Below are 23375 nucleotides of genomic sequence, written 5' to 3'. Positions count from 1 at the left end.
AATATTGACAAGTGCTGACAAAGTTCACGTGCTTTTCTCGACTGCCTTAACCACAAGGGAAACAAATTTTTTCCCCATATCGTCACTGATGATTAAACTTCAATTTCGTACGTCAATGCTGAGATGAAACGCAAACCATGCTGTGTCAATCTGGTTGACCTAAACTGAAAAGATTCAAACAAGCCCAGTCTTGAAGGAAAATCATGGCAACTGTATTCTGCGATAAAAATGGTGTACTTTTGATTGATTTCATGGAACCTGGAACTTTCATCACATCTTAAGTTTTTGTGAAACACTTTCTAAACTATGTTGTGTCATTCAAAATCGTTGATGGGGAATGCTGAGGAGATCAGAAACTGCACTTCATGAAATGCATGTCCACACAAAACAGAAACAATTCAATAATTCAGGTGGAGATTTTTAATCTCTAGTCCTGATCTCACACCCAGTGACTACCATCTCTTTCTATACCCAAAAACTGGCTTGCGTCTCAACAACTCAAGGAAAGTGAAGAGTTGAAAATCTTGGTGCAAAAGTGGCTATATTCCCTGGCAGAAGAATTTTATGCAGAGGTTTGTAGAAGCTTGTTTCAAGATATCAGAAGGGTTTAGAACGAAATTGTGATTATGTAAAAAATTAAAGTAAATGTTTAAGTATTTGAAACAATAAATTTGTCATTTTCTCAACTGTGGTAAATGTGTAAGTATTTGAAAACAGTAATAAATTTTTCATTTTTTTAACTCTCATTTTGTTCCTAATTGGCCTTTACTTTTGAACTGCACCTCGTAGATTATAAAATTATGAAAGGTAGGTAAACACTCTATAGAGAAAAAACAACTGCCCCAATACCTGCTTGAATGAATCAAGGGAAACCATGGTAAAACACTGACTACAGTATAATCAAAAAATTAATAGAAAGTACTAAAATATGTATTTGAAGATACTAAAAATAAAACGTACAAAGAAATAGAGTTCTGTTGTTTATACTCAAACAAATAAGTAAAAAATTCATGGGGTTTTTTATTTATTTTTTAGGTTTTATAATAAAAAAAACTTTTTTAAGCTTTAAGCATCAGAACACCCAAATTTTTAGTAAAATGCTTCTTAACAAAATCAAAATTGGTTTTTTATCTCCTCACCTTCTTAATAAATTTTGAAAAAAAAATTAATGATCAATTCCTTATATATAAAAATATTTGAACCAAATCGGTTTGGTCAATATTGAGGTATAAGGCCAAAAGCAGTGCGACACACAAAGTTAACATATACAGATGTTTTGTTGGTCTAGATGAACTAGTTGGACCCTAAAACATAAAAACTTGCAAAATCCTGCTATCCTATTTTTCACATTATCACCATACCATTCTTTCCCTTTTAATACAGCTATTCTAGCTATGTTCACCAAGGAACTAAAAACTAAAGAAAACTATGCCACATGTAAAATAAAAAAACAAAAAAAAAGTAAACATAGTAGAGAAAATACTAATTTTTTATGTTATAAATTTTATAACACATTGGCTATCCATAATCTAGATAATTTTGCAGGTTCAGAAATTGTTGTTGGTTTTCTGTTATATAATACATATAGCTTTAGTCATGTCATGTTATTTTTATTTAACACCTTTTGATTTCTGCTGAGATGTTTCAGGTATAGTACAGTTGCAGTTTACAGCATAACCTAGAAACTTATTTTCCATTTTAGCAAAAATTAAAATAATGTTTTTTGTTATGTTTAAAATTACCAACCTTAGGCTTTGTGCTAAATTGAATTACGTAGAATGCTCAAATAAAAAATATATATATATATCTCATAAATAAAGCTGAAAGTTTGTTATGTTCTTGCATCTAGTGAGAACCAATAGCTTTCAAATTTGCAGGATACATTTGTGTTATCCCAGGGAAAGTCATAGACCAAGGCTCTAGCCTCCTTGGAGATGAAGTTGTCAGTTTAAGATATTCATTAAAGAAAAGATTCAAAATTATATTAATTTCAGTCATGATGGCAACAGAAATAAATTGTGAAGTTTTCCTAAAGATCTGTGTACTTTTAGTTACTGCTATTCTATCTTTGTAATTTAAGTTTCTTTTTTCAGGTTTCTATAAAGCCTGAATACTTTAACTTATTTATTAGTATTATTCTCACAACCATGATTGTAATGAACAATGCAGGTGTCCTGGTTAGAAGGGAAGAGTGAGCAGGGCGAGTGCTGTGGCCCTGGCCACAGGGTTCATCTGCACCAATCTGGGCCTCAGGGTCCAGGGGCAGAGTTTCCTGGTTAGAGTGAAGCAAACCCCAATCAACTAGTGCATATATAAAACAGTCTTTAAAAAAAAATGGGTACTTAAAACTTTTTCAACAATTCTTTAGATGTTAACTTTTGAGAAGTTTATGGCAGATTAAAAATCAAACAACTACCAACAATTTGGTAGTAGTGGATGGTAGTCACAGCCTTTAATCCACAAAAACCTAGGTTTGAATCCCAATCAGGTTTGAATTGTGGTATTTTCATAAATTACAACATTTCTGTTCCATAATTCTATTTACAAGCTTCAATGAAGCTTATGTATCACATCAAAAAAAGCCTTAATTTGTACAGATTTCAAAAATTAAAAATTTAAACAAACATTTTTTAATATTTAATGCAGTTTTTTAAAACATGTTCAAACATCTTCAAACAATAAAAAATAAATCTGGATCTTGAAAACACAGCAGAGAAATACCACAGTACTCCTGAGTATGACTTGCTGGAATGTGGGAAAATTTATAATATTTTTACCTAAGTTCTCTGAGAAATCTTTTAACAGTATGAAATAAAACGTTTAAATATCAGAAAAAAACTGGGTCTAAGTTACAAGAAATCATCCTTAAAAAGATATATAACACTACAATCAAATGTAAGGATTTTTATTTATTTCACTAATTTTTTCTACTTTTTATAAATGGACATCATATTATTCCATGTTGAGACCAATTATAGTTTACCATATGGCAATAGTTATTTTTCATTAATAAATTTACGTAAATAATAGTTTATTGGCAATAAAAAAATTATTGAAGAATTACCATTATTGAATCAATACCTGTTTTCAAATCATCATGTACTAGTTTATTATTACTATAATAATAATTAAACAGCTGTTATAAGATGAAAAGTGCCAGACATACTTACTGGGAATCGAACCTCAAACTAGATATTTTAAAAGCCATCATAATGATATGATAGTAGTTTAAATGTAAAAAAATAATGATCAATACTGTTTACTTTATATAACCAACATTTGTAATTTTTTCATATTTAAAATTACATACAAAAGGAGAGCTTTTTTCTCAATTTGTACTAAAGATGAATAAAAAAAAAAGAACAAAAGTGAAGCATTTTATATTAATAAAGAGATAAAATTCAATGTTTGTCATCAATTTTAACAAAACAAAGCTATATTTTTATATAATCTTCTTTTTAAATGAGAAAATATTAAAAATTTTAAGTTCAGAGATAGATATATTTATATATGTAAGAGAGGCTTATATAAAAAAAAGTCACTTGGGAATTACTGTTCAATAATAATTTAAATAAAAATGCATATTTTATAAAATGTATATTTAAATAATTATGTAACTATAGACAAATTACATTAAAAAAATAAATTATTTTTGATTATAATATATTTTTTTGTAGCTATGTTGTTTTATTATAAAAATACACACCTCTATTTTTAGTATTATTATTATTATTATTGATATTATTATTATTATTATTATTATTACTATCTTTACTAACATCAACATTATGTATCTGATGAGCAGCAATTGTTGTAATTTTTGGAAAAATAATCTCATCTGATGATGAAAATATTGGTTCATTCCTATTTAATTTAGTAGCATTCTTGCTATGATTTAATAAATTATTTACATCGTAACTCAATACTGAATTTACATTATGAGTTTGAGGTTGGTCTGACTTAGGAGGGAGGTCTTCATCATCATCATCATCATCATCTGTAACATTATTTGATATTGTTATGAATGAAAAAAAAACCTCAATATCTTGATATTTGTTAAAACACTACAGAAAATAATAAGCAAAATGAATGATTATCAAAATAAATGAAAGAAAAAAGATATACAGAGGAAGACAAGGTTCATTCCATGTCAAATGATCAGATGTTTTTTTTTTCTATGAGCAAACCTTAACTTTAACAGTGAATGATTTCAATTGCACAGTAACCAGATTGATTTTAATTTAAAAATTTTTGTTAATTATAATCATAAAGCATTATTATCATCATAAAGCACAAGAGAATTAAATTCGTTTCAATAAAAATATGAGAACTGTATATATGTTTTAGTTTTCAACTACCGCGATTCATTAAAAAGATACTAAAAATTAGTATCCATTAAAAATTTACTTAAAAGCTCTATAAGGAATGAAAACAAGATTTTTATTATTACACTCTTTAAAAAAAAAAAATGATAAAGGCTGTAATTTAACCTCTCTTTATATAAAAAAATTAGCAGTTGTTCTTCAGGTCTTCATAAACACTTTTTAAATTTTGATTTTTTTGAAGTCAGCACCAAATTAAGAAACTTATTAATGTTTATTTTTGCCTAGATTATAAAAATAGTAAAATTGTGGATTAAAAAATATTCATACCTATAAAAAATTAATATGTAAAAAAGTTGTTCACAAGAAATATGAAAAGTATAAAACCAACATCTTAATGCAACATAAAAAGAGTTCATACAAATAACATAACTACTGTTAATGAGTATAAGGTTAGTTATTTTAGGAATGCAGGAAATATGTATTAAATTAATTACAGTTATCTAAATATACCTACGTTCTTTGTATAATTTTCTTATAAAAATGCCTTTATCATCTGTGTAATGAAATTTTTCATTTAAAAAATCTTTCATATGTTATAAGGAAAACTTATGACATGACAAGGGGAATTTTCTCCACAAAAAAAGTTATCCAATTCATCCATTTGGAAAAGAGGTACTACTACAAATCAAATTGAAAATTTCCTTCCCTTTTACTGAAGTCCATTAATAAGATAAAAGTATAATGAAATGAATGTGTAATGGATAAAACAGTAGTTAAAATTTAGAAAAATCTAATAAATAATTTTGTTTACTGTAAGATACTTCAGAATTCTATTAATTTTCTTCAATTAGATCTCTAATCTGATTTTAGACATTTTAAATGATTTAAAAAAAAGATTAATACCAACATATAAAAATTACTAACAAATGCTACATTTGTAGATGTAAAGTCACTTAAAGTAACACAAATCTTTAATCAGCATTTAGAGATCTATATCTATTCGTAGGAATTTATTCAAGTATGAATAATTTTGACCATTGGTATTTTACTTTCCATACATTCCAAGTATTATGGAACCATCAGGTAGAAAATAATGCATGTTTTGTACCTCTTTATGATAATATTTTACTATTGTAGTGTACAAACTTGTAAAATATATTTTATTAAGGAAATTATGAAGGCTTTGTTTTTATTTTTTTCATAGTGGTATTTAGTGCAACTGAAAATCTTTGATGGGCATCTAACTGACCAATTTAAAATTCTAGTGCAACACTATTCTGAATATGGAACATTATTCCTGTTCTCAGACGGCTCTTTCAATTCTTGGTTAAAGAAATTTTTATTGCAGCATTTTCTTAGGCTAATAAACACAAAATCTCTGATGTAGTTCAAATCTGGTTTTAAGTGCTTTAATCTCATGAGGGATGGTGAATATTTACTGTATGATTATGCCTTATGCTTTCCTCCGAAAGAGTTGTTGAAAGAAAAATATACGTAAATCAAATTTAAGTTCTCATGTGCTACATTTAGTGATGAAGCTACTTCTTTTTATCAATTTGCAATTCTATTGTTCTGCAGATGCTTCCTGGTTGTTGGAAGAGAGGAGTTGAAAAATTATTTTTTAAAGGTGGACAAGGATTCATTAGTTCATCATATAGGCCCTTGACACTACTACCAGTTATTAGTAAGGTTTTTGAAAAGGTTCTGTACCTTTGTATAAATGGGAGGTTAACCTTGCATGGCTTATTGTTGGAGAATCAGTATAGGTTTCGTCCCAAAAAGGAACTGAGGATGCCATACTCTGTGTGATGGGTGTGGTAACACAACTAGTGAAATGAAATATGTTCTGGGAATCTTCCTGAACATTTCTGGGGCGTTTAATAATCTGTGGTGGCCTTTGACCATTTATAAACTACAGAGAAGAGAATGCACTGAGTGAATTGCAGGTAATGCAAAGATACTTCAGTGATCGGGATTGCTGCTCCACGAGGGCAGCCATGATGTAGGCAAGATGCTTTCCAAGGGTTGTCCCCAGGGCAGCGTGTTGGGTCCTTTGTTGCGGGTGGTGGAGTTCGAGTCTCTTCTGCGACTGAGGTTGCCCAGCGGGTGTCGCATCATAGCTTATGCTGACGATAGGCTCCTGCTAGTTGAAGGATGCTTGCGGAGTTAGGTAGAGCTCCAAGCCACTCAGACTTACAGGACACTTGAGCTGCGGGGTCATCAACATAATGTAACGTTCAGGCCCAAGAAGACCACAATGATGCTCCTCAAAGGCCATTTGGCAGTGAGTCGGTGAGTCTGTATTTTGATGGCAGGCCAGCGTATAAAGTATGTTCAGGTTCAAAAGTACCTTGGAGGTGTTTCTAGATGACAAAATGTAATTTAAGAATCACCTTCAATACGTTGCTGGAAAGGCCTGCATTGCCTTCTTTGGTATTTGACATGTGGTCAATGCTGATTGGGATCTTAACTAAGACCATTAGTATCCTGTATAAGAGCATCTGCGAAGCAATTATGCTATGTGTGGTGGCAGATGGGGTAAAATTCAAAAGCTATCAGGATTTATTGTTGAGGGCTCAGTGCCTAATATTGCTAATAGTAGCAGGCAGCTACCGTATGATTTCATGGGAGGTGATCTTGGTGATTGTGGGTGTGAAACCGATCATCAGAGAGGCAACAGCATTATGTTGTCAATTAAGTGAGTTAACTTCTGAAAATATTTGAGAAATTGAACAACATGGCTTTGCAGCAGGCCAGAAGGGATGAGGCAGAGGGCGGACGATATATACATGGTCTCTTTCCAGATGTTAATTTGCAAGGCACCTCTTGGGTAAACCCAAGCAAGTACATGATGCAATATCTTTCTGAGCAAGGCACTTTTAGGAACAGGCTGCAGAGGTTTGGCCTGGTGGACTCAGGAATGTATCCACAATGTGGACAATTGGATGATGTTCAACGTATGAATGCTCAAAGTACAAGTTGATGTGCAAGGAGACTATTCGTTGGTTTGATATTATCAAATGGGCGTTAGATCTCTGAGTTAATTGGTGTAACCAGGCCAAATGGGTCAAATTGCAGAACTTCATAAAGTACATGGGGTCAGGATTGTATTTTTCCCTGTAAAGTTAGTGTATATACTACATTAATGTATGTATAAAGTTATGTAATGTGTTTACTGCATTGAAATTTTAATAAAAACTGAGGCACGCAATTACATTAACCATCCTGACAGTTCCTGCTATATTTGTGGCAAGGTAAATTCTCAGAGGAGAAACATAACTTCACTGATAAAAAACTCACATTCACTACATTTTGGATGTAAATTAGGTAAAGATGTAAAATCTGATGGACATAGAGACAGGTGCTAGGCTCCTCAAATTTGTTGCAATTCATGTTTAATGCTGTTGACTGGTTGGTTGATTGGATGGATCTTGTCATATGCCCCCATTTCCAATGGGTTGGAGTGAATCAAAGGATTACATCACAGACTGCTAATTTTGTATAATGAAAATATCATGGATAACAGATAAGACTAGACATAATGTTAAATATTTTTATATTTTGTCTACTATAACACCAGTGTCTTACAGTTCATATTTTCCAATTCCAATTACCATAAAAAATATGGGAATTAGGTGATGATGAAGCTTTTAATGTTGAAGGTTGCACAAATTTATCAGATGACAACAAAGAAGACCAAGACTTTTTAGAAAATACAAATACTGAATCACACTTAATTAATCAGTCAGAATTAAATGATCTCATTCGTGACTTAAATTTATCCAAGAATCAAGCAGAAATTCTCACATCATGACTGAAAGGATGGAATCTTTTACAACAAGGTTGTGGGAATTTTAAAATTTCTTCTTCTTGTATGAGAGCTTATTTAGTGTTATGATGTAGAATCTTTACTAGAAGCCTTGGGAGTTTTGTACCATCCTGATGAATGGTGACTTTACAGACATGTTGGAAATAATATACCATCAATCCTTTTAGATCATGCAGCTTACATGAAGGAGTCGAACGAAAATATTAAACTTATGTTGGATATGATTCAGTATGAGAAACATTTATGGCATATTTGTGGGGAGCTGAAAGTGATAGCATTATTACTTGGTTGATAATATTGTTACTAAATTTGTTGCTTCTTGTGTAAGTGGGACGGCACAGATAGGAAGAATCATGTTAAAAAGGGAGGCCAAAAAGAGACTGTAGAGAGAATGTTTTGAGTCCAGCCGTAGTAAAACCTGAAAAAGTTTACTTTTTGACACTAAATATTAAGCAAAGTTTAATGAAAATTTTTTTTGAAACAATGGATCATTTTAAGAAAACTAATTATCAAATTTGAAGACAGTTTGAATGACTGTGAGAGGTTGCTGCGTGGAAATTTTTGCAAAACGTTTTCCTTGGAAATCATAAGGATTTCCAAGATAAACTACAAAGAATTTATTACTGAGCATCTCAAAAAAAACTATTAACCACTTGGATGTAATACACCACACAAAACATCCAAGATTCTCATCTGTATTTTTTCTCTAATTGAAGCTGTGAATGATGAACATGGAGAATGCTTTTTACCAGGAAATATCCAACTAGAAAAATGCTACCAGGGAAAATGGAACCCAACAATGCTAACTGATTACTGATGGAATATCAAGAATGATGTACCTACAGAAAACTATACCAGAATATTCAAAAGAAGCAGATTTTAGGGATGTAAAAATTGCATGTATAATTGTTATACTACGTCACAATCCTTTTTTTTTACAACAAAGAATGGTAATTACAAAACTCTGCTTGGTAGAAAAACCTATTTTACTCGACGCTGATTTCATATACATATTTAAAATCAGCATAATATATACTATAATATTCAGCTACCAATATTCTCGTAACAAACAAAAAATGAAATTTTGTTGTCAAAATTTAGTCAAAAGTGTTATTTTGATTTATTCTACCTATAAAATGATATTATTTGTACTGTAATAGATTTGAAATCATCTTGTGGGTGAAGGTCATGAGTGACTTCATATCTTGACTCCCCCCCCCCCAATCTTATTCTGTAGCAGCACGGAGCGTGTAAAGCCAGTAACATCACCACATCAACCATTAACTACACATCAGAAATTTAATAAGCCAACACTCAAATATAGTATTTTCAATAGATAATTAAATCACAAAAAATTGAAATAAAATTTTTCAATACCACTTGAGGTATTCTACTTACACAATAACATTATCTCATTCTATGAAATTGTAAATGTTTTCCCATCTATTTCGTGATCAAACTATTTCATTCCTTTTTGTATTGTTATTGAGTAACAGTCGGGTACAGAGGGAAATCTTTTGTTAAATAAAAAACTGGCATAATTATCATTTATATTTTTCTGTTTAATTATTCTAAATGGTCTATACATTTACTATTTCAAGATGTTGTTACACCATGTTTGTCATCGCATACGCAAGTTTTGTTTTGTAATATAATTTTGACCACTTCAAATTATGGTTTTATATCAATTGGACATGATCTTTAATTGTGAAGATTAGGTTACTTTAACTGAGTAACCATGCTAAGTTAAAATGGTAGCAAACAGTCCTTGTCTTCAAAAGCAATCTAAGAAAATTATTTATAGGGTGTATAATTATTTAAAAGAACATGTGCATAGCAAACCTAATGCTACTATTACGGAGGATTTTAATGAAACACAAGAAGTAAGCCGCAAATGTGTGCTGTACACAGTTCATACTGTACAAAATGTTTTGTCGTGAAGGTAAAGAAAATGCAGCAGCTCAACGTGAATTATGCAACATTCTTTTGAATCGCCCCAGAAAATAAATTCTTCATTTAAGCTGGGTAAACGATTTGAGGAATATAATAAAAATATAGTTTGTAGTTCCACTCAAGAATTTTACAACACAGGTGTATCCAATGGGCAGTATAAAGTTAGACATTTAAAAAAAAAATTTACTGGGAGTGGCAATTAAGACTAGAGAAAATGCATTAAGACATGCAGAAAACCTTCAAGTAGAGGATTTTCATAAAGGATTGCAGGACGACCACTGAAAAAATATTTTAATGAACTTACAAGAGATGACAGTGATGAAAAAATACGACATATTTAACAGGTGATGAAGTCTTTAATTTATTTCAGGTGATATTGACTTTCAGATTACAATTTATTTAGTTTTTGTATAACGTTTTACAAACTTTTCAGATTTCAAGTCCATATTTAAATTTAGTTGTACCATTTCCATAATATGGAAATGCATTTGTTCAAATTTTTGGTGTGAAAATTAGGGAAGTATTTTATGTAAAATAAAAAGTTTCAGATGAGACAGTAACTTCTTACGCACACCAGTGTAATGCAATAAATATTTTGCTAATAATACATTAAGATGAGCTGACAAAACGTTTGTCTATAAAGAGAAAAGGAACAATTCAGTACTGTATTATTACCATGGTGTAGGGGGGAATGAGGAGAAACCTTAGATAGTGAAAGGGGAAAGAGCACGTTACCTTCACCAGCAAGATGATTTCAAACCTATATTAGTGGACACACAGATTAAAATTTTATATATCTTGTAGTTTCAAAATAATAGAGCATTTCCATATCTCACTCACAAGCTTCAAGCTTATGCATGATATTATCAAGCAAAAAATTATGATAATTATATAAGGACATTAATCAGCAACTTTTCTTTTTAATGAAGTAAATAAAGTACTTGAATATTTAATTAAATCATTACAGGTGTAGGTGTGATGAGATGGTTAGAAATTGCTTAAGGAACGGTCTGCTTAATATCAGAATTATAAGCTTAAATTGTAAATCAAGATTATATTCTAAAAACTGTTTTCAAAACTTTTACACTTTAAAAATTTTAACTTCGATAACTGTTTCAATTGTTAAACAATCATCATCATACACACTACAGAAAGGTATACATTCATATATATGATTTACATACAAACATGTGTATATAATGTATGTGTGAAAACAAAATTTAAAAAAAATAAAGAAAAAAGTATTTTGGCAAATTAACAGTCAAACATGCCTACTTTTTAGTGAGATTTTAGAATAAGGATAAAAAAAATTCAAACTGCATTAGTCTTTCTAGGGAAACTCGACAGAAAGAGTAAATTAAGTTTTATTATTATATCTGTACTATTTAAACCTCCAATCCAGACTGTCCTCCTCAAAATAACAAAAATGTTCAATAACTATCTCAACTAAACTTGCAGGAAATGTTGAAATTCAAGGTTACTTTTAATTTCTAAATTACCCATGAAAAGATTAGCTATGAAATCAGGTAGGAGGTTTATCAATTACTGTTGAATCTTGTTTATTATTAACTGAAAAGCATTTTGTTTCATTCGTAAACAAACCTTTTAACCTAATGTATTCCTCTACTTTACAAGAATCAATAGATTGGGTGATAAACCAATCCTTCAACAAAATCAACTTGTTACATTAGTGGAAATGCAAAGTACAAAAATTTCACCAATCTGTAAAATTTTATTCTAAAAATCCAAGCAAAAGATACTTATTTATAGTTTCATAAGTATTGTTTATTTGGTTTTTGTCTGTTGAATTAATTCACGACAGAACTTTACAAAGAAAATTGGGCATGAGAATAAAAAATTGAAATTTGTAACATATGAAATATGCCATGCCTGACATCCAAATTAAAGGCAGAATGCTACCATTCTGCCACGAAGGTCGACTATTAATCACAGAGATTTGTCAATCAATATAAACTGAAGCCAGGTAAGTAAGCTTTTTGGAAACATTTTTGTAACATATTCTCCAATTTATTTTACTATTTAGCATAGATTTTTATGAAATTACATCTATTAACATTTTTTTTAAAATCAGTTTATAAAAGTGATGTATTCAAAATTTTTAACAGAAACACAGAACAGAAATGCTTAGATTAGAGCTGCATTTTAACTACAGCAGTACCTAACCTATTTATGTTTGTATTTTGTGAAGGATACAGAGATCTGGATTTATCACAACAGGTCCTTCAGCTAATAGGCTTACTACACAGTCACTGAATAGAAAATAAAGTTATGAGTCTGATTCAACCAACAGATTACACGGATGCACTGACTGAGGATACAGTATCATTAACTGAAATCTAGTATGATTAGACTTACATATACAGAATCAATAATGAGAAAGGACTTAAGGATAAGGAAAACAAACTACCCTACTAATCTACAAACTGGTAGCTGATTTTTGCAGATATCTGTTTTTTATTAATGAAACCCAATTTAAAAGAATGATTAATGATAATTTAATAAATTATTGCCAGGTTGCCTAGAAAAAATTAGCCATAATTACCTTTAATTAAATATATTCTAATTAATTTATTTCAACGAATTGCAACTATATTTTTTTAAGTAAATTAAATGTCATTTGGAAAAAAAATTATGTGAAGAATCTGAAAAAAAAAATGGTTGTCAGCTCTTAGTCAGCCACAACCTTCAAGTTGCCATGTGTAAACAGGTATGTTATATTATTAATTATTTACGCTTATCGTGTTTTCAAAAATATCTGAAGTTTAATTTTTTCTGCATATGATAGTCACGCTGCATTCTTGTTTACAACATAAAGCAGCATGCGCATTCCTTCTCTCTCGTTCACACTTATCCAGAAAAAAGTAATTAGTTCAAATAATGGCAACCACTACTTGTGGCCATTTTTTTTACAGACAACCATGTATTATCATGTACAGAAAAACTTAAACTTCAATTTAGTATTTAATTTTTTTTAAAAACACTATGAGTGAAAATAATTAACAATAACATACCTGATTACACCTGGAAATTTGAAGGTTGCGGCTGACTAAGAGTTGGCAACCATTTATTTTTTACATTTTTCAAATCATTTTCTTTCAAATGACATTTAATTCACTTAAAAAAAAAAATAGGTAATTGCGGCAATTTTTGCTAGGCAAACCAGCAATAATGTATTAAATTATCATTAATCAATCATTTAAATCGAGTTTCATTAAATAAACAGATACCTGCAGAAATCTGCTGCTGGATCTTGTACTATACCCAGAGAAAGGAATGATCTAAGATCTCTTCCTGGCAGTGATATCCATCCTACCCACAATCATTTATGAAAAAAGGGAATCTTTACCATCCAGATGGAAGCAGCACGTTATTACATTGATCAAAGATTCTGTATTGACCAGATTAAATATACCTTGTAATAATTTCTTTCCCTCTAGGAATTAAAGAACAGAGAAATGATACAGGTTTCTAAAAGAATAACCTTTCTATCAATCCTGAGGATGTGCAACATGAAGTATCAGACAAAACTATATGTACTGTTCAGCCAGAACAGACTAGAATTAATCTGACCAAAACAATGGTGTTAAGCTGAAACAGTTAACACTTGGTACAGGACTGTAAATCACAAAAAAAAAACTAAAAATGTTGAAAAATAAGTAAAAACATCATAAGGTTTGAATATAATTTACGACAGAATAAAATTTATTATTAGCATCAAATTACTAGGAGTCATTACATTAGAAAAAAAAAGAGAAGCTTAAAGTGAGCTGTCTATGTAACTTATTCATTGCGGGTATAATATCGGCTTATTGAAATAAAAGTTCCAGGTTCGATTACCCATATAGTCTTGGCTTAATTTTCATCTGTATCAATAACTTACTTTATAAAAAATGCATTTAAATGCATGTAAGAAATTATAAATTAAATTTCAGAGTTATACACATGAGATCATTTTTCATGGAATGACCTATGAGCAGATACACAGCGTAAAAAAAAACCCGAGCAAAAACTTAAAATAGTAAGCAACATAAAAAATAAAAACAAAACAAAATTAATTTCATTAAGATTAATTCAATTCTGGTTGAGCTGTAAATCATGATGTTACTTTTTTTATTGTTAACATGCTTATACATGCTACCTCATTTTTTTGTGTCATGCTAGTAGACAAATCCTTAGTTGAGAGAGATATACCGCTAGATTTTGATGTAGATGTAGTTGACGATAACGGTACGACATGGCTTGGTGTTTCAGCTACTGGTGGTAATAAGGTAGCACTAGAAGGTGATGTTTTTGATACTTCATTCTCCTTTCCAATCCAGATATTAATTATTTCAAATGGATTTTTAGTACTCAATTTTGGTATAGTTAATTCTACACCAGCTAAATCCTTTAATGCTGAAATATAATTATTATTTGAAATAAGATGTAAATATAATTAAAATAAACAAATGTAAATTTTAAAATAATTTATTAAAACATTAGATGATATTGTAAAAAATTACTTAATGTCCTCATATTTATAAATATTTTTATTAACCAAATGATAAAAAAAAATTGTACTAATCTAACAAGTTAAATATCATTCAATAGGGTTCAAAATAAGATTTTGACAGATGAAAGTTTATTGTGAACTTAGCATACTTTTTAAAATGAATTCGAAAATATAATCAGAATGTTTCCATCACCCACAGTTTTTGTGTGATGACACTTTTGAAATTTAGACGTAAGTTATATACACAATATTTTAAAAGATTTCTAACTGAGATTAGTATTATGAAGACAACATGCATGTTTATAAGCATGTTGTATTACATGCATGATTATTAAATTTGCAGCAGGTTTTGATATGTTTGACCAGTTCTGAGTCATACAATTAGCAAACAGACCAATATTGTTTAAATGTTCATATGTTTGCACATACTGTGGTTACATTCTGTTTTGTAATTTACAATTACAATTACTATGTCAAATATGCTGTGTTAATAAGTAAGTATGTCAAGAAAGTGCATAAATGATCAGGATAACTTCTTTTACATGTGTGTGGGGGTTTGACTTTTAACTTTGATATTTACTTAAATTTGGTAAAATCTTTGAAATTTATACTTTTATAACAATAAGCGAAAACTAAGCAAGAACTTGGACGTTTCAGAAGAATATATTAACTTAATTTTTGGATTTCTTATGAAATTAGAATAAATACGCCATTTTGACTCTTCTATGAAGTCTTTAATCACTTAAATCAAATGAAATGAAGTAAATATGTTTCGTTGTAGCACAATCGGGCAATGTGTGATTATTGAATAATATTCAAATCGACTGTGAAAAACTAAAGCAAATTTAACGAAACTAAAAAATATAGGGTGATATATTTAGCCATCACAAAAACTTTTCATCAAAATCTAGTAAAGGTGGGGTGCACACCCCACCTTTGATGATCTGGCAAGGAATGACCAACATTCTAAACACTACTTCTCCAAATCAGTTTAAACAATCATAAATAAACAATCAATAAATAAATTTAATCTATGGAAAGCATTGAAAGAATTAAATATCATAATAGAGATTAAAGATCAGTAGTTAGTTATCTAATAACAAATTTTCTTAAACTTTTAAAATCACTTTTGAAGTCGCACAAGAAGAAGGATTTTTCCAGTTGTTTTACAGTTGTGTTAAACAAAGAATAAGGGTGGGGGGTTTTGGAAAGACTGGAAAATAGCATTAGCATTAGCAATGCTTTTTAGCAATTCAACATGCTAAAGAGTTTTCACATTATCAAGTTGATCAATGAAGTTGATAACAAACTGGGGCTATAGATTAATAAAAATAAAACAAACACTTAAAAATAAGTAAAGAAAAAACAAGGAGAAAGTGACATTCTGAAGAATAGAAACCACTAAGTTATAAGTTGATTGTTTACGATCACTGTGGACAATAATAATTTAAAACAGAGAAATTAAGATTTAAAGTTCAGAAAGATTTTCATAAGATGGCGTAGACAATACTGTATCATCAAATCTACCATTTACCATTAAGAGATTAAAACCTTGTGGATGAGGGCATAAATCTCTTATGGTTCGATTGGCTATATATATATATATATATATATATATATATATATATATAATTAACTGATCCATCTATATTTGATGCAAGGTTTTGAACATAATTCTTTCTGTACAGCTTAAATTAAAAAAAGTTAAATTATTATTAATAAAATTATTAGGAAATAGATTTAATTTAAATACATTTCCAAAAATATATAAATATATATACTGGTAGAGCAGAAAAAGAAAATTTACAACATGAAAATGAACACTTTCATTTTGCAAACAAAATATTAACTAGGTATACCATTATAAAGAACAAGGATAAGTTTTTAATTTTCAACTCACATTTTGAAGATAACATCATGCAAGTGACCACATTAACAGTAAGGCAGATCTCTGCACATCATCCATGACTTTCCTCAGTCGATCCACTGAAATTGCATGAATTTCTACTCAATGAAATCTTTCAGTTTCAGTATAATGTGAGGTGGGTTGGGATAAACCTTCTCTTTCAAACAGCTCCACAGGAAAAAATTGCATGCTGATAAATCAGGCAAGAGGGAAGGCCAAGCAAATGACATGGGGAAATATCTCTGCTGACTGTCATGGAATTTCATGCTGTGTGGGCAGTAGGAATCACACCAGTTGTGTGTTGACACGATGCTGACAAAGTTTTTTACAAAGAATTGTTAGCAAAAGCACCACACTATGAATTGATTTTTCAAAAAAGTACAGCTCCATCACTTGAAATGCACTAACACCACATTAAATCTTTGCAGTGGCTTCTCATGCAACATCCATGAGAGTTCTCTGTGACCCAATATCTGAAGTTCTGTTTGTTAACAGTTAACGTTTCTGTTTAGATAAAGATATGCTTCATCAGACATTAGTAGGTGATCCAGCAATTGCAGAGTTTCTTGGATTAGTTACAGCAAATGCCTCCACAAAGATGGAATTGTTGCACTGCTTGCACTTTATAGGTATCAAACATTAAATCCTCATGTAATATGTGAAGATTTTTGCTACGGGATAAGTTTAAAGCGGTTGAATGAACGGAATGAAGACTACTCCACGCTTTTGCCACTCTCCATACATTTTCCAGATTCACATGGTTCAAAGATGATGAGGCAGCTCCTTGTTGACAATGACTGCATTAGACCTAAATTGTCTGACCCAATCCAATATTGTTTAGCACTTGGAATCTTTCCGTTCCTTCTAATGCCAAAATGTTGTTGAAAAATTCATTGCGATATAGTAGCGGAACCATTATGCTTGCAGAAAAACCTTACGTTTCCACTGTAAAAGTGCGATGCTTTTCCAACCAATGCTGGATCATGACTGAAGGCTTGTAAGTATTTCCCCCCACCACCTACACAGATGTTTGTGTGGTGTGACTTTTACTATTGTCTAATTACACTGGTCAACATGATTTTTGTTTCACAGGTACTATTAGATGTTCTTAATGCAGTTTTTATCCTGTCTTCAAATATGCATTCGGAATTTTTCATCACCCTAAGTGTTTTTGTTATTTTAATTTTTTTAAATATTTTAAAACGTTATTTTGTCCATTTGTCCACTGTCAAGTAAAAGCTCCTACAGCATTGTAAATATCATGGAACCAAGTGAGCTAACTCAAAGGGTACTGTTATACAGGTTCAGACATATATAGACGTGTACAAACGTGATCTAGTGTAGCATACATTCATCAGAACGATGCCAGTTGTGAGATAGTAGCGAATTAGTAAACATGTCACTGTGAGTGCTTTTTGTGTCTGAATTATTGTGTATTACATATTTAAAATTTTAATTCTTTTAATTAGTCATTAGTTACAAAAAAAAACCTAGATTTTGTTTAAATCATCCTAACAATTTTTATGTATGTGGTGAAGTGACGCTCAAGTCCCAAAGGCAAAATCTTACTGCATTACTAAAAAAAGGGTTATGAACTTTATTTTGGGTGTAAAGTCAGGGACCAAACAAGGGCCTGGGTCTCGCATATCCATTGTTTAATGTGTTCTAAGCTTCTCACTGCATGGAAAAATGGCATACGCCACATGCCATTTGCTATCTCTATGATTTGGAGGGAATCCAAAAATCACTCTTCTGACTGTTATTTCTGCTTAACAAACATTAAAGGGATTACATCAAATTCAAAGCATACAATGGTATACCATAACTTGCAATCTGCAATTAGACAAGTTCCACATGAAGAAGAATTGCCCATACCACCAAAGCCTCCAGGACATGTGAATTAGATGAAGAGAGCTCAGGATCTGATGGAAATAAGGAAGAAAAAGAAACAGATTCTGGTGATACATTTTGAACAAAGCAGTTCATCTGAGCCTCATTTACTGACTCAAGAAAATCTTAAGATTTAAAGATATCCACAAAAAGTCTGAAATGCTTGCTTCCCGGCTAAAAGGATGGAATCTTCTTCAAAAGAATACAAAGATATGTACTTATCATAATCGTCATTCTGAATTTAAAGACTATTTTTCTAAAGAAAATGGTTTAGTATTTTGTAATGACATTTCTTCTCTTATGGAGACACTTTGTAATGAATACAACCCAACTGAATGGTGCTGGTTCATTGATTCCTCTAAAGTTAGTTTAAAAGCTGTACTTCTGCATAATGGCAATAAATTCTCATCAGTATCTGTGGCTCACTCTGCTAGTATGAAGAAACATGAAAACTTTAAATTTATATTGGAAAAGCTTCAACATGAGTATATGAATGGAATATTTGTGGCGATTTGAAGGTATTGTACTTATTCTTGGTCTGCAGCTTGGTTACACAAAGTACTGTTGTTCTTTGTGAATGGGGTAGCAGGGAAAGATAAGAATGACCTAAATGCAAATCACTCATTCCTGAACAGAAAAATGTGAAACATGTCCCATTGTGTAATCATAAAAATGTGTATCTACCTCTGTTACATATCAAACTAATATAAGGATTAATGAAGAATTTCGTCAAGGCCATGGACAATACTTCTGGTTTCATGTACTTAAAACAGAAGTTTCCGAAAATTAGTAATGCAAAAATTAAAGGAATATTTGTGGGTCCATAAATACAATCACTAATGCATGATGAAAAGTTTGAGGAACTATTGAATCCACTGCAGAAAGCAGCTTGGCAAGCATTCAAAAATGTTACTCAGACTTTTTTTGTGAAATCAAAAGATGGAAAATTACCATGATAATGTCAACAATCTTATAATATATAAAAAGTTGTAAAGATTATAATATGTCTTTAAAAGTAAACTTCCTGCATTCGCACCTAGATTTCTTCTCGGAAAACCTTGGCACAGTGAGGGATGAGCATGGGGAACACATTTTCATCAGGAGTTTCAGCTATGGAAAAGAGGTATTAAAGCAAATAGAATCTTAATATGCATGCCTATAATTGTTGGACCATCAAGAAGGGATGCTCCACAGGCAAAATACAGTAGAAAATCATCATTGAGTCAAATATTTGAATATTTTGTAATTAAGAATGTAGAAAGTATTAAAATGCTTGAAATTAATAATGTCTGTCTCTCAGAAACATTGTGAGATGGGGAAAAACCGATATCATATTTGAATTCAGAAGGAAAAATACTATCAGAATCAAATATTTTTCTTTCTGCAACAAAAAAAATTCTTTCTGTTCCCCAGTATTATTTCTGCTCTACCCAGTACACTCACTCACTAACACATACACAGAGGTTGTCCCACAAATAGTCTCTTAAATATAATCCCCTCCATGTGTAATGCATGCTCATCAATTGTCTGGCAGTTTATAGATTCCAACAACCTTTGCTGAGGTGTTTAATTTCTTAAGTCACAGCAGCTGATAACTCTTTCAAATGCTAAAACGAATTCCTCAGATTGGTTCTTTCAGTTTTGGAAAGAAACTGAAGTTGTGGACTTAAGAGGACGACAAAGTATTTCCCAAACATAATCGATGAAAATATCAACAGTACTCGCAATATGAGAGTATTAAATGAAGTTTCTGTAAGTACAGTAATCACGCTAACATCATTTGGTACTCTGTTCATAGCAATAACTCTTAGTAAAAATCATTATTTACTTCATTTTTGGTTGCATGTGTTGACATTTCTTTGGTCTCTGAGACCGTTGACTATTCCAGACATTTGCTTTGTGGATTCAGTTCAGGTTCAAAATCACACATCCATGTTTCATCAATAGCTATTACTTTATTCAAGAAATGCCCACTTTCCTTTTCATAATGTGCAAGCAGTTCTTATGTAATTTTGAGATGCATTTCTTTTTGCTGCTCATTCAATCAGTGTGGAGTACCCATTGTGCTGCAACTTTTTTCGTGTAAATGTTCTGTTAAAATGTGATGTACCATAATTTTTGGTATTCTGGTTTCATTTTCGATTTCTCTTAATGTCATGTGATGATGGTCTTTATCAATCACTGTGGCAAAAAGAGTGATGCTTGTTTTCTTAAGCAATAGTTGGTTGGTCAGAATGTGGCTCATCTGTTGTACTCGTTCTACATTTGCTGAAGATTTTATTCCAATAAAATGTTGACTGCTATATGGTACTGCAATCTACATTATCTTCACCCCACACTTCCTGTAAAGATTGATAAAATATTGGCACAATATTGCCTCTTAGTTTCAATTAAGGAATATAAGTGGTTGCTTGAATTTTGGTATGTGACCAGAATTTATTTCTGTATTTGAACTTCCTGTTATGCATTTAATGAAGATTACTGACATCATTACACACTTAATAAACCTCGAATAACTTATACAGTCTGCTTCATGACATTTCAGGCTACACACTAGTGGGTAACACAATTTGTTTGCTGGTTGAGCACATGTGCACAGTACATTACTTTTGGTACAAATCTCGCATATTGTAATAATCAATGGCCAAATACTATGAATTCAGAAACACAAACATATTCCACATAAAAATATTAACACACAAGTAAATAGTATCAAACTATTTACTTTTTTAAATTTTATTTTAATAAAATTATATAATACTTTAACTGGACATCAGATAATATATGCTAATGTTATGCTTTTTCCTCTTTGGTAAAACACAATTATCCTAATTTAAGTAAACTAGAATTTTAAATAACAAATTAAACATAAAAAGATTAATTAAAAAACAAAAACACAAAAATGTGAAGAACTGTATAAAAACAATTAAAACTAACCTGCATTAGTAAAATGATATGTGAATCTGGAATAATCCTGAAGAGCCTGATAAACTTTTGAAGAATATTCATCAGCTTCTACAGGATAACAAACTGCAGCCATTGCTAAAGCACCAGCTGATGTATAAAATACTTTCTTAAAAATTCCTCCACGTAAACTGAACAGAAGTCCTACTAAACCACCACCTCCAATAACACCATACCTTAAGTTAGCATTTTCTGGTTCACGAAGCTGTTGGACTGAAGCTAAAAGTAGAAAAAAAAGAATATCAAAATAAAACAGTAATTTTTACAAGATTAGAAATCCATAAAAGAAACCACCAGATTCCGTAAAAGGAATAGTAACTTCATATATCTATATCTTTATGATTAATTCACATCAGAAGATCAATGTAGATACATAGGAATATGAAAGGAAAATTTTTTTGTGTATGAAAAATGCCATGCCTGACACCAGGATTCAAACCTGGGCCTCCAGATAAAAGGCCAAGACACTACCATTCTGCCATGGAGATCGGCAAATTACAACTATTTATCAGTATAATCTAAGAACTTTATTAAGAATCATTAAATACAGAAAAGAGAACAGAATGAAACAAAGCTGCAATATCGATTTTGAATCACTAAAACAAAATTAGTGTATAAATTAATTATAAACAAACATTGCTGTACATATAATCAATCAATTTAACAATAAATAATATAATCAATTTGTTTAATGGTATACAACAAATAAGTTAGCAGTTAAAAATCTTAATTTAATACTTTTAAATCACATGAATCATCAACTCAGATTCAGTCAACCATCTGGTGGTAGGCCTAATGGCTTGTCTATCATCAATAATATAATCATTTTACTTTCCCGTCTTGTAATTGGTTCAATTTGGGCATAAGCGGAACTCTTGACATTTTGACACCTACAGAACCCAAAAAACCACATGGAAATTTTCTGGATGTTCATACGTACATGTGTGTTTGGTGTCTCACACCTTGTATTTCCAGTAATGAACCTATTTCCAGTATATGGGGCACTGATACCATTAAAATTTCAACTTAAAAGGTTAAGAAGGTGAGGCTGTTGGGCAAGGAAAAATAAAGTTTCTATGATTAAAAAAAAATTATATTTTCATGATCTTTGTAGTTTGTTTTTTTGAGGCTTCCCTCAGTATCTCGAGATTTTGCATAATTAATGTCTTGTTTTTCTTAGGTACAGTTGTTAACAATTAAAAAATAACATTTGCAAAAAACATTTTTTCAAAATTGCACCCCATCCCAAAAAATGTTTTTAACTACTGGTTAAATGGGTATGCTATGGCAATAGTACCCCCAGTCACCACAAGGAGTGCTAGTTTATCTCTGACATACAGCTGCACAAAAAATATTATATTTAAATAAAATGATAAATATTTTAAATTAAGTTGTGTGTGTAAGCCATGCTTCAGCAAAAAGCTGCTTGACAAGAAAGTCCTATACAACTATACAACTATGTTATCAGCTTTTTTTACATTTACAGCGCTGGAATCTTGTAAATATTGTAAAATATCTCCAAGGTAATATAATTTACAAAATGTAGTCCAACCAAATTACACTTAAGATAACAAAAATTATTACCTAAACTTTTATAAGTGGAAATGGTAAAGGGCTTATATCAAACATAAAAAAAAATAAATGCATGAGCAGAGGTGGTGGAGTTGAAAAGGGGGTGAAAAATGGTATTATTGCGATTTCCGGTGAAAACAAATGTCAAATAATGGTATATATAATCCTGGATAATGATATACATTGCTTATGAGCTGAAGGAACCTATCACTGGGATTTAACATTGCAAGAAAAAAGATGTTTATAAGAAAAACAAAAACTATCGCCTGTAAGATAGATGCAATAGGAGTGGTGGTTGATGGTGTATGGCTGGAACTGTCTCCTATGATGGGTGTCTCTCCCCTCAAGGTTATGTAGTAAAAATTATAAATGGAAGTGGGAGATATCAGGAAATGATTAACTAAAACAGAATAGAAGTGAATG

The 23375-nt window shown here is 30.8% G+C and overlaps 1 protein-coding gene across 4 annotated transcripts in view; it reads right to left on the bottom strand.

Annotated features, from left to right (window-relative positions):
- Mic26-27 (MICOS complex subunit 26/27) overlaps positions 1-23375 on the bottom strand; it is a 55646-nt gene that overhangs the window by 13128 nt on the left and 19143 nt on the right. The window contains exons 4-6 of one of the 4 annotated variants that reach the window (XM_075379757.1): positions 21354-21599; positions 14267-14523; positions 3852-3997 (exon numbers count right to left, since the gene is read on the bottom strand). In XM_075379757.1, coding sequence (XP_075235872.1) covers positions 3932-3997; positions 14267-14523; positions 21354-21599 — 569 coding nt within the window. In that variant the 3' untranslated portion in view covers positions 3852-3931. Of the gene's footprint in view, positions 1-3779; positions 3998-14266; positions 14524-21353; positions 21600-23375 lie in introns of those variants that run through there. The other 3 variants (XM_075379758.1, XM_075379760.1, XM_075379759.1) reach the window with 3 other exon arrangements.

This window comes from Lycorma delicatula, chromosome 12, assembly GCF_047948215.1.
Source record: "Lycorma delicatula isolate Av1 chromosome 12, ASM4794821v1, whole genome shotgun sequence".
Lineage (NCBI taxonomy): Eukaryota > Metazoa > Arthropoda > Insecta > Hemiptera > Fulgoridae > Lycorma > Lycorma delicatula.
This window is presented reverse-complemented; position numbering and strand designations above follow the sequence as displayed.